The 12,322-nt window shown below is 36.5% G+C and overlaps 1 protein-coding gene across 8 annotated transcripts in view; it reads right to left on the bottom strand.

The window, feature by feature from the left end:
* Nucleotides 1–12,322, bottom strand: part of LCA5L (lebercilin LCA5 like) — a 58,167-nt gene that overhangs the window by 39,945 nt on the left and 5,900 nt on the right. For 7 of the 8 annotated variants that reach the window (XR_013482845.1, XM_078146485.1, XM_078146486.1 and 4 more), the window contains exons 3-4: nt 3,279–3,301; nt 1,604–1,941 (exon numbers count right to left, since the gene is read on the bottom strand). Coding sequence is in view for 7 of the 8 variants with exons in the window: in XM_078146485.1 (XP_078002611.1) it covers nt 1,604–1,941; nt 3,279–3,289 (349 nt within the window). In the remaining variant the exon portion in view is untranslated. Of the gene's footprint in view, nt 1–1,603; nt 1,942–3,155; nt 3,302–12,322 lie in introns of all 8 variants that reach the window. The other variant, XM_020973846.2, reaches the window with a different exon arrangement.

Raw genomic sequence — 12,322 nt, 5'->3', positions numbered from 1 at the left:
AGTTTGAGAAGAATAAGAGAACAGTCAGAGTAGGTTGCAGCTGAGATTTCAAAATAATTGGGATGAGGGAGGGAATGGTTGGGTGGTAGTATGTCAATCATTAAGGTCTAAGTTCAGTTGCATTATCATTGTCCAGAGGGCGGCAGACTTTGGGGTGAAGTTGTCCCAGGGTATCAGCAACTATGTATAAATGGAAAGGGAAGGTTTCCTCCCTCCCTTCCTTTTTTTCTTCCTTTCTTCCTTCCAGGAGTAGGAAGGAAGAGTAAACCTAATATGTTCCCAGCACAATGAAAAGAGAAATAGAGATCCAATGGTGGTTGAGGATAGGGTAGTTCTGGTGGCCCTGGAGGGGAGGTGAATCCCAAACAAAGTAAGACATTTGTAGAGACATTAAGAAGTCAGAAATTATTACTACAGTTTTTTTTTACTCATTCACTATTATTATCATTAATAATAATGAGAGAAAAGATAGTTTTCTGTAGCAAAAGGATAATTTCCCAATTGATAATAAAGTTGAATGTATTTATTTCTCAACCTTTTTCATCCATAAAGCACCTCTAACAGGTTTTGGTTACATGAGTTTCAAAAATTCGGTTTTTAGCAATATGTATACTTTATCAAACTTTAATATAATTTGAATGGGGTATTTAAGTTTTGGTGAGAGTTCAATATTTGACTCTTTATGGAGACAGGCCAAAATGGGAACATGACCCATGACTGTAAACTACCTTGAGTAAATCTAAACAGCAAAAGAAGCTCCAACTATCTCATGGGAAAACTTGCATGTGACTTTGGGGCATCCTGGCACTATGCCTTCTTTTCTTCTGTTTTTATATAATAATACCTAATCTGGCCTGGGGTTGGTGGGATAATTAAGGCAGGAGAGGCTGTGCCTTACAGTCTCTTCAGCTAAAAGGGCAAGAAAGGTGCCAGTGAATTATGAGTATCATAAAAGTATGCAACAAGGTCATCTGTTAAATGAGCTAACCTCACTAATAGATTCAGTAGGATAAAACAATGGGACTAGGGATTTAACTTTTTAATTCTAACACATTCTGCTATCATTTAAGTACTGAACAGAGGTCAACCACTTTATTCCCTAGCTCCTAAAAAGTTTGAGGGGGAGGGTTGGGTTGAGGAAAATACATAATAATGCTGTCCTATAATACTGCCAAAGTATGAAAAAATACACAAAATAGAGTACAAAGCACAAAAAAATGAAAGCATTAAATATGACTTTCTGCTATCAGTTGTATTACATAGCCAACCATTTTATTCCCTAGCTTCTAAAAAAAGGCAGCTGGTATATGTGTGTTTTATGTGTGTGTGTGTGTGTGTGTGTGTGTGTGTGTGTGTGTGGCAGGGTGAGAAGGGGCAATGCTGCCCTATAATACAGTGTTACATATCATATGTCCTAACTACAACATGAAACAATGAATAAAAGTAACTATCCAGCACATAGTAGGTGCTATATACAAGTTAGCTATTATTATTGTTCTTTTATTATTATTAAAAAACAAATAAAAAAGCATTAAATATGCTATAATGGTCAGAAATATTGTCTATTTTTATTAAATGTAGCCTATTAGTCTAATCTTCTTACCTTTATGTTGGGAGACTTTACAAACATTTTTCTTTATCTTCTCTTCCTTCTTTACTTTTGTCTCAAACAGCTTTAAACAATTGCTGTTACCAGCTGTTCCAGAATATTCAGAGATAAAATCTTCTGAATAATCACACTGAGAACTAAAATTTCTGCTTGAACCTTGAGCTCTGCTATAATCAATACTTCCAATGCTGTTGTTACTGATTCTGGAAAAATCACCAATGCCTAGACTTCTATTGAATTCTGCAGGCTTACTACTGTCTTCCAATACTGCATGAAGGAAATGGTCATCTACATTTGTTTTTGTTGCATCAATCAATGCCATAGTAAGTAACCTAGTAGAAGTAAACATATTTGGTCATTTTTAGACAAAACACAAAATCTATGCTTTGCTATATCTTTACCTTTTTAAAAACAATTGCTTCCCCCCATAACAATTACACTATTTGGAGGGAAAGGGGCAACATGTAACAACCTATTTTATCATACCTTCTTAGAAAAAAAGATTAAAATTTGTTTTTGTTGTTCTATCATCATTCATAAAATGTAAGGTTTTTAGAAGTGTTCATGTGAACACTGTTCTATTTTCAAGGGTAAACATATAAGTAAAGTAAGTCTTCTGTCTGATTTAGAGAAATAAATCAAAATGTTTGCTGAGCTTAACTCCTTGGTAAAAACAAAAAAGTTCAGACATACTTCTGGAGTTGTAAAAATATATTCACATACTGATTATGATGTCAAGGTAAAATAACTTAGTAAGTTTCAAGAACAAAAGGATAAATGAACACAAGGAATATACTAATTATTTATTCTTGCTGCAAAAAATAGTCAGTGACTAATATTTAGTCATGACATGAGGCAACGTGGTAGAGTGGAGTATACTGGATTTATAATAATTGAATATGAGATTAAATCCTAGATCTTCAACTTGCTACCTCTTTGACTTTGGAAAAGTCACTGGCCTCTCTGGGCCTCAGTTTTCTCATCTGCAAAATGATGGGGTTAGATAAGATGACCTATAAGTTCTCTACCATTTCTAAATTCAACTTTAAAATGTTTAATAACTGACTCTCCAAAAAAAAATTCTACACACAATATGCTTTTAATCTATATTGTTAACACTTTCTTAAATATAGACAACTGACAAAACAATAAATCAAGCCTGATTGTAGCTTTTGCCAGTTTCCAAGGTGTGATTTCCAAGGTTTCAGGTCACACTGAATCGTTTCGATCCATACACTGGAACCTTACTATAACCAATCTGCAATTAAATAAAATCTGATATGATATAAATTCATTTAAACTGTACAAGGGTGTTTAATTTCTAATAGTATCAGAAGAACCTTATAAGGAGTACAGCAAGCCCTGAAAGAAATAATTATAGGTTGGCTTTAGTGTATATTCAACAATTAATTATCTAATTAATAAAAAGGAAAGATAATGACAGAATATATAAAAGAGTACGTAACTCCAAAGCCCTTTCTATTTGGTTTTGCCCCAAACTAAGCAATATATTTATTTTAAACTGTAGTCAAAAGTAGACTTTCACCTGCAGATGATTACATTATCTTGTATTGCAACTTAATGGCTTTTGCTTCACCAGGTATACATATTTAGAAAATTGGTCTCCCTTTTGTTTAGGCTTACTACAATGAATGTGAATTCTACACACCAAGTGAACATAGAAGAAGCAATCTGGAAAAAACAACAACAATAACAAAAACAAGAAAGGCAGTTAGGTAAGAAAATTTGGAAAATGGATAATTTATATCATGTACAGTGCCTAGGAGAAACTCACCCCACTAACTCCCACTTGCTGGGCAGATCTCCCTGATAAAGCTACCCCAGGTTCAAGGCTACTTCATGATTTCCCATACACTAAAACCATAACTCATAAGCCCCCATTAATATGTTTACCTTTAATAGTTAGCCTGAGAACACAATTAGATTGAAGCAAAGGCAATTAATAAAATGGCATTATAAGAAAAAAGTAGAAATAAAACTTTCCCCATAAACTTGGAGTAAACTCTTCTACAAATACACACACCATTAGAAGGAGAAGAGAAGACATCTTATTAGCACATGTGAAGAGGCACACACATAGAGAACACATAGTGAGACCTACATGTAGGGAATATGTGTAGCCAGGATGTATTGGTAGAGGGCCTATAATGTGGTGCGGGTGCATGTGTGGGATGGCACACACATAGGAAACACGTTTGGCAAGGACATAAAAATGGAGTGGAGGAGCAGCTCCTTCCCCTGATGCTAAAGGGCAATTGATGTCTTCTAGAAATACTGTCATGCTGTTTTTGCTGGGCCCTCCTCCTTACTGGTCCCCATCAGATGCAGAGACTTTCTTGAATTCTGTTTTGCTATATTTTGCTCAGATGGATGCTGAATGTATAGTTTCTGTGTGCCATTAGATGTGTAGTCTCCACTAACCACTGCAAGTCACAGCCTCACTGGGCAAAATGGCTAAGGAGCTTCTTTCTGCTTTGAGATTAAAATTGATCCTGTATAATTTTCTTATTGATTCTATTTCCAAGTAATTGGTTTTGCCTTGTAACTGCTTAAGTTAGGGTTCTTTCTCTCTGTTTCTTTCTCATAGTTCAGAGCTCAGCTGGCCTCTAATGGGGTTAAGTTTAAAGACCCAGCTTTCTTGCCTCAAGGAATTTAATCGACCTACAAGAACGTGTGTAAACCGAAAGGGAGTTTGGGTCTCGTATCTTTATGCCCAAGTTATCCTTTAAGGATATCTTGTTTGCTAAACAAAAGTCTGGGCCACTATCTTGTACTTGGGCTTAAACAAAGTGCACTTCTTAGTCTCTTGAGAGAAGAAAGGTTATTGCTAGCCCCAGTTACCAAACTTCCAACTAACCATGTTGTTCCCTGCACCTCAGCTGTGCAACCAATCATGTTGCCCTTCTACCCTGCCGTTTTTTGTTCTGTACTCTCTGAAACCCTACATAAGGGGAACTGCCCTCTTGGTTTGGGTCATTGGCATTAATGGAGTCAAGCCATGGATCCATTTATTGACAGGTAGCATGCTAATAAATGTTACCTTGTGTGAGATTTGTCTCAGCTTATCCTTTTGTTAAAGTCTCAATAGCAATAGCTTCCAGCATTTGATTTTAGTTAAAGTTCTTGCTTTTTTTTCATTTCTTCCTCATGAGATGAAGCTGTGCCATATTTCATTAGTTGAAAGCTAGAGGCTTTTAAAAAATGGCTCTTTTAGAAAAGTAGTCATGGGGGTGGCACAGTGGATAGAGCTCAGACCTTGGAGTCAGGAGGACCTGAGCTCAAACCTGGCCTCAGACATTTGGCATTTACTAGCTGTGTGACCATGGGCAAGTCACTTAACCCTGACTACCTCACCAAAAAAAAAAAAAAAAAGAAAGCAGCCACTCCTGCCCCAGTCATAGGACCAGCATTACCCTCCCTAGGGGGAAAAACAAATATTTTCAGTTTTTTTTCTTTTATGAAGTGGACTTTCTTTTCTTTTCCAGCTTCTTGCCTAGAAAGCTTTTCTATTCCCTAGCAGGATATTCTTTGCCCCAGGGACCAAGATTTTTAGGGCAAAATGCTAAGGTAGGGTTTCTCCCATCTAGTTAAAGACCAAAGTCTTTATCTCTTCTTTGGCTTGAACTTCCTAATCACATAGGTATCCTTGGGTGACATCATTCTAACTTATAATGAGAATTCCCTATGACTCTCAATTTCAATCTCCAGAGGCTAGGCAATAGCAGAATTAGTATGTTAGTATAGTAGAATCAACTTGTCCAATAACGGTGAGGTTTTAGGGCCTTCTAGTTCTCAGTTCCAAAAATCCCCTCCACTCTCTCATGTAGATGAGCATGAGGAAGAGAAAGGCATAGAGTCATCCCTACCTAAGAATTCCATCCCTGTTGGCCTATAGACAAGTGTCCCTTCTACATTAAAAAAAAAAATCACTAGATTACTACCATTTTCACTAGCTATCATGCTATTCTCTTTCTCAGGCTAACTCCTTGAGAAAGCCATCTACATTTAGTACCTCCACTTCCTCTCCTCATAATCTCTTTTTAACTTCTCTACAATCTCTTTGAATCTCATTACTCAGTTGAAACTGCTCATTTCAAAGTTACCAATGATCTCTTAACTGCCAAATCTAATAGCCTTTACTCTATCCTTTTCTTTTTTGAGCTCTCTGCAGCATTTGACACTGTTGACCACCTATTCTTCCTATATACTCTCCTTTCTGTGTTTTCATGAGATGCTCTCACATCTCTTTTATTCTTCACCAGTATGATGGCTCCTTTTCAGTTTTCTGAATCATTGTCTATGACTCACCTACCAACTATGGCTACATCCCAAGGCTCTGTCTTCTCTTTTCTTTCTACACTATCCCTCTACACTTAGTTATCTTTGATGAGGTCATGGGTTCAATTATCATGTCTATGTATATGACTCCCATATCTAACCTTGTTCAACCCTGGTCTCTCTCTCCTGAGACTAAAACACCAACTATCAACTGCACATTTTACATTGTACATTCCATATGCATTTAAAATAGCAACATGTAAATAACAATCTTTCCCCCTGATATTCACCAATTTTTTATACTTCCCTATTACTTTAGAGGGACTACCATTGTTTCAGTCACCCAGTTTTACAACCTGAGTATCTTCCTCATGTATCCAATTCACTCATCTCACATATCCAAATCCATTGCCAAGTCTTATTAGTTCTACTTTCACATCTCTATTATTTGTTCCCTTCTCTCCACTCACATAACCACCATCCTAGCTTAGGACCTCATCACTTATTGCCTGGAATCTTGCATTGGTCTTCCTGTTTCATTTCACATCATCTCAATCTACCTTCCACACAGCTGTCAAAACGATTTTCCCAAAACACATGTTTAAACATGACATTCTTCTACTCAGTAAATCCCAGTGCCTCCCTATTACTTCTAGGATCAGATATAAACTCTTCTGTTTGGCACTTAGAGCTCTTTACAATCTTCCCCCTTCCTATCTTGCTTTTCCCTTCCCTTATTTCTATGGTCTAGCCAATCAGGCCTGTTCATACATGATGCTTCCTTTCCCATTTCCATGTCTTTGCACTGACTTTCCCCCATGCTTAAAATTCTCTATCTTCACCTGTGTCCTGGAATTCCTGTTTTCCTTTGACACTCAGCTCAAGCACGATTTATTGAGGGATTTCTTTCCTGGCTCTCCCAAGAACCTACTCTAAGGTTACTTGTATTTGGCCTATATATGTCATATATACTATATGTATACATGTTGTTTCCTCCAGTAGAATGTAAGCTCCTTGTTGGCAGGGACTCTTTTGCTTTTGTCTTCGCATAGCCCAGGACCAGGCATAGTTAAGTGCTTAATAAATACTTAATAAGCTCAGGGAACAAATTCCCTTCCTCTACAACCAGTCTAGCCATATTTCTGGTTTTTTCATATATAAATACAGCTACAAGACTATAATTCTCTCAAAGGAGTTTCTTTACACATTGTTATGGTGGTGTAGGAAAACTCCTTAACACCTTCTTCACAAATTTATAATGTATCTTCTAAAAATAAAACACAAATCTAGCTCTGAATTCTCAACAAAGTTAATTAAGGTTGTAACAAATCAGAATAATATAATCAATTGAATATTTCTGACTAGCCAAAGCCTAAAATGATTTTGAACTTACCCTTCCTTACACATGCATGAAACGAAAGTTTATTTTACCTACTCTTAGTCTGTGAAGTATGGGAAGCCAAAAGAAATCATTAAAATGTTAAATATTTCTAGTAATAACATAGTTAATGGATAGCTCCACATTTTGATGAACTGGAGGCATTGTGATATAATCAAAAGAGCACTGAACTTGGAATCAGGCAAGACCTAGATTTGAATCCTATCTCTGATAGTTCTGAGCTGTGTAAGTCATTTAAAGTTATTGTGATGCTCAAAGAAGGTAATGAATGTAAAGAAACTTTAAAAGTTTCTGCCTTTAAAATTAGTATACCTCCTATCTAATGGGAATAAATGAATTTAGGGACAGTGTATTAGATTTCTAATGATTTGAATTTAAATGACAAAAATTAAACACACACACATACACATAAAGAAATTGGTCTTATGTAAGGTAGATTTTATTTAAGTTGGATAATGTAACATATTTTATTCTAGTTAGGAATATTCAATTGATTATATTATTTTGATATGTTTGATATAACCTTAACTTCATTAGGAACTCAGAGCTATATATATAAGTTTTACTTTTAGAAGCCACATAAATTTGTAAAGAAGGTATTAAGGAGTTTTCCTATGCCATTATGACAATGTGTGAAGAAATTCCTTAATCAATTTGAAACAGTTATATGATCTTATACTCTGGATGAAAGAAAGAGACACCACAGAACTGGCATGTCCTTTAGTCTATATAAAAAAGTAACCCTGGAATTGAGGTTTGTCAGTTTGATCTAGAAAAGTGGAGGAAGGACTGAAGTTTTTGAGAGGGAATTGTTCTTGTCTGCCTGAAGGGAGTTTCTTCCCCTTCCTCCTCATCCACAGTGGGTTACCTGCATGTAGCAGAGAAAAGAGTCACACATCCCAGAGTGACACAGATAGAAAGGGAGGAAGCAGCTTCAAAGAGCATGAGCCCTGGCAGCAGGAAAAAGAGTAAAGCTGCTTACTCAACAGAGCTAGACCTGACCATTGAACATTGGGGCCCAGAGAGAATTGCATGAAGAAGACAACTTTCAGGCCCTGCATTTCCAAAGCTGTGAATTGTCTTGGCAACTATTTTACATATGTGTCTCCTTATCAGCTGTACTTTAAGTTTCTTTTTTCCACAGATTTATCTTCCCACAGATACTTTATTTGCAGGAGAGTGCACCATAGGGTGTTTTGTTTGTTTCTTTTTTGGGGGGGGTAGGTGGGAAGGGGTGTTTTGTAAATGCCTTTGCTGGGAGCTAGTTGTGACCAATGACTGATAGTTAATGAGAAGTACAGAGGTTCATGAGCTAGAGTAGTGAGAGCAGAGCTCCACTTAGTTACCAAACTTGAAATAGCAGCCATTTTCTAGGGTTTCAAACTTTAGATGCAAGTGTCAAATTGGGAAAGTACCCAAGTTGGGAGAATGTTACATATTTAAAAGCTGATTAAAAAATAAACCATATTTGAAAATCAAATAATTTTTTTATTTTACAAATTAAGTGCAGAAGATACTGGTGAAGTCATTAAGAAGTAAAGTACTTCCAATCTGGCAGATTAATTATTTGGAAATTTTTTGTCATATTATTATGACCATCACCTCCCCAACAAAATAAGTTTAAAGTGTTTTATTTAGCTAAAAGAAGCTTATATGTTTCAGTTATTTTTATTTAACAAAAGCAATTATTTTGATAAAACATGACATTAATTTTTTAATAACTAAAACTTAAACCATTAAGCAAAAGAACTTGAAAATTACAGCTATTTCAATGGAAATATATGTGACATAAATTACAAATTTCTTTGCCTTAACAGGAAGAATGCACTAAGTATAATTTTACTCTTTCTAGACGACCCAGAGCCATTGATGCCCTGGACATAAAGCTGGTTTTGGAGTCAGAGGAACTGTATTTGAATTCTACTTCTCTTACTTACTATCCTTTTTCTCCTCTTTAATTGATTTTATATCCCCAGCTCCCCAGAGGCTGTTCCAAAGCTATTCTACTCTCCCCAATCTTCCCATACTACCATTCTCCCCTTTCCCTTCACTGAGGACCTTATCTTATACTTTACTGAGGAAATAGAGACCATTTCCCTTCCCCCTTTCCCATTCTCTCTTTCTCAAAATCCCTTGACATTATGTTTCATCCTTTCCTTCTTTACTCCAGTCTCTGACGAAGAAGTGATTCTTCCTCTCAGGAAGGCCAACTTCTCTACATGTACCTTTGATCTCATACCCTTATATTCTCTAGCATACTGACCCACAGTTATCCCTTTCTCCCCCTTTCTAATCTTCAAACTCCCTATTTACAGTTTCTTTCCTTGATGCCTATGAGTATATGCAAATCTCACCCTAATTATAAAAAAAAACCAACAAAAAAATTGTCACTAAACCCTAATATCCCTCTCAAGCTACAGTACTACATATCTCCCCATTTTCATTGCAAAAACTCGTAGAAAAAAGCTGTTCATAATTAATACCTCCTTTTCTTCTCTTCTCACTCACTTCTCAAGCCTTTGCGGGCTTAAGGCTTCCAATTCATCAATAAAAATGAAATTGCTCTAAGGATGCCAATAATATTAACTAAATATGATAGCCTTTTCTAAATATTCATCCTTCTTGACATCTCTGCAGAAGTTGACATTGTTTGCTGTCCTCTTTTATGGGATACTATATGTTTTTTTATGATACCTCTCTATTGGTTCTCCTTCTCCTTGTCAGACTGCTCCTCAGTCTTCTTCACTGGTTCATCATAATGAGAAAAATGATTATTAATAGCCAATGATTTGGGAAGGTTCAGCTTTCTCCCTTTTTCTTTTATCCTCATTTTAAGACCTTTGTCTCTGAAGGTTGGGTTAATCTTCTTCTCTTTCCAGACCCCACCTAGGTGGGGTAGCCATTGTGTTCCACTCAAGTTTGGGTAGGGATAAATTCTTTTAATAGATTGCCCAAGGCAGGGGAATAAATGACATAATCAAAGTTCAGTTCCAGTCCCTCACTATAATATTTATTCTCTCATTAACTGTTAACCAATCAGAGTTGATTGCCATCCTCAGAACACTTGTCTTCCGAAAAGGACATATAAGCTGTGAGTCTCCCACCATGACTGTCTTTGGTCCAAGAGGAAGATGGCCAAATGACCATCCTTTTATTAAAATGCTGGCATTTAATAAAATGATTAAATTGCCCAGAAATCATGTCTTGAACCTTTTTAAATGGCACAATCCATATCCTGTCCCCTAACCATGGGTATATATTCAAGCCTATCTTCTGAACCTTCTATCACTTGATGACTTCATCAATATCTATGTGTTTAACTATCAACTCTATGCAGATGACTACCAGATCTTTACATCCAGCCCCATTCTCTTTTCTGAGTTCCAGTTGTACATCTCTAATTTGCCAATGGTACATTTCAAACTGGATATGTGAGAGGCATCTCAAGCTGAACATGTCCAAAACCAAACTCATTATTCTCCCTAAAACTCATCTCTCTTCTGAACTTCCCTATTTCTGCAAAGGGTGCCACTATTCTTCCTGTCACTCAGGTTCATAACCTTGGCAGCATCCCTGACTGCTTAATGTTCCTCATACCACATATCTAATAAGTTGCCTAAATCTAGTCATTTCTACCTCCAAAACACCTCTTAGATCTATCTCCTTCTCTTTACACATATGGCCAGCACCTTAGTTCAGGTCCTATTACTATTATTTAGTTTAGAGGCCTTGTGAGCTACAGTGGGTACTGACCCACAGAGTATCTGAAGTGATATTTGTATTTAAGTAATCTAAGATAACATTAAAAGCTATTAATCTTTCACATTGGGGCTGCTTATGTAGACTTCCCTTAAAAATTGCCCAGTCCCTCAACAAAATTATAGGGACAGGGACTGGACTGAGATTTCATTGGGATAAGGAACTCCCAGATGAAAAAACTCCTACCAATGCAGCTCAGCATCTTCTCTGTAACTTGTAGTCTTAGAGAATCACCTACAACATGGAGAAGTTAAGTGAGTTGCCCAGGGTTCATACATTAATGTTTCTATATCTCAGATTTGGAAGAGACTTCTGAGGCCATTTGCAAAAATTCCTACCTAAGAATCTCACTTACAATAGCCCCAACAATAGCTGATCCACTCACTGCCTTTGAAAATCTCAAGCGAGAGAGAACCCACTACTAATTTTAAATATTCTTTTCCCTTTTTTTAAAAAAAAATGTAAGTTTTTTCTTATACTGTAACTAGCACTGCTTCTCTGCAGTTCTACCCATTGCTCTAAGTTCTGCATTTAGGGGGCCAAAAGAACAGTCAGTCCCCATTCCAGGGAGATAGTATAATGGATAGAGGGCTAGACCTTCATGTCTAGAAAGATACGAGCTCAAATCCAGCTTGAGACACTTACTAGTTATATGACCCTGGGCAAATCACATAACCTATTTGCCTCAGTTTCCTCATCTTTAAAATGAGGATAATAAAAGCACCTACATGTTATGGCTGTGGTAAGAATCAACTGAGATAATATTTATAAAGTGCTGGCACATAATAGGTACTATATAAATGCTTATTCCCTTCCCCTTGTACATTTCCTTTTTCTCTCCATGACATGGATGTAGGGTTACCATATAATCACTCATTTGAAAGGCATCTACTGTTGACAGATGGAACTCAAATGGGTAATTAACTCTATTTTTTAATACTTTGAACTCAGAGAGCTCTCACTGCAATTGTTACAGCGAGAGGCCATAATTTATATATCTACTCTTCTCCCTTCTCTTTTCAAAGCTAGTATTTCCCTAATTCTTTCAACTGATCTTCATACAACATGATATCCAACCTGACAATGTCGTTCTTAAAATATAGTGCCCAGAACTGAACAAAACAGTACAGAAATGATCTGACTAGGGAACGGTGCAGCAGAATTACCTCCTCCCTCTTGACACTATTCAGATCTTAATTTAGACTAAGACTGAATTTTTTTGTGGGTATTTTTGGCTGTCTTGTCATACTGTTGAA

The sequence above is a fragment of the Phascolarctos cinereus genome, unplaced genomic scaffold, assembly GCF_003287225.1.
Source record: "Phascolarctos cinereus isolate Bilbo 61053 unplaced genomic scaffold, phaCin_HiC Scaffold_726;HRSCAF=1367, whole genome shotgun sequence".
Classification (NCBI taxonomy): domain Eukaryota; kingdom Metazoa; phylum Chordata; class Mammalia; order Diprotodontia; family Phascolarctidae; genus Phascolarctos; species Phascolarctos cinereus.
The sequence above is the reverse complement of the archived record's forward strand: the minus strand, read 5'-3'. Positions and strand labels throughout refer to the sequence as shown.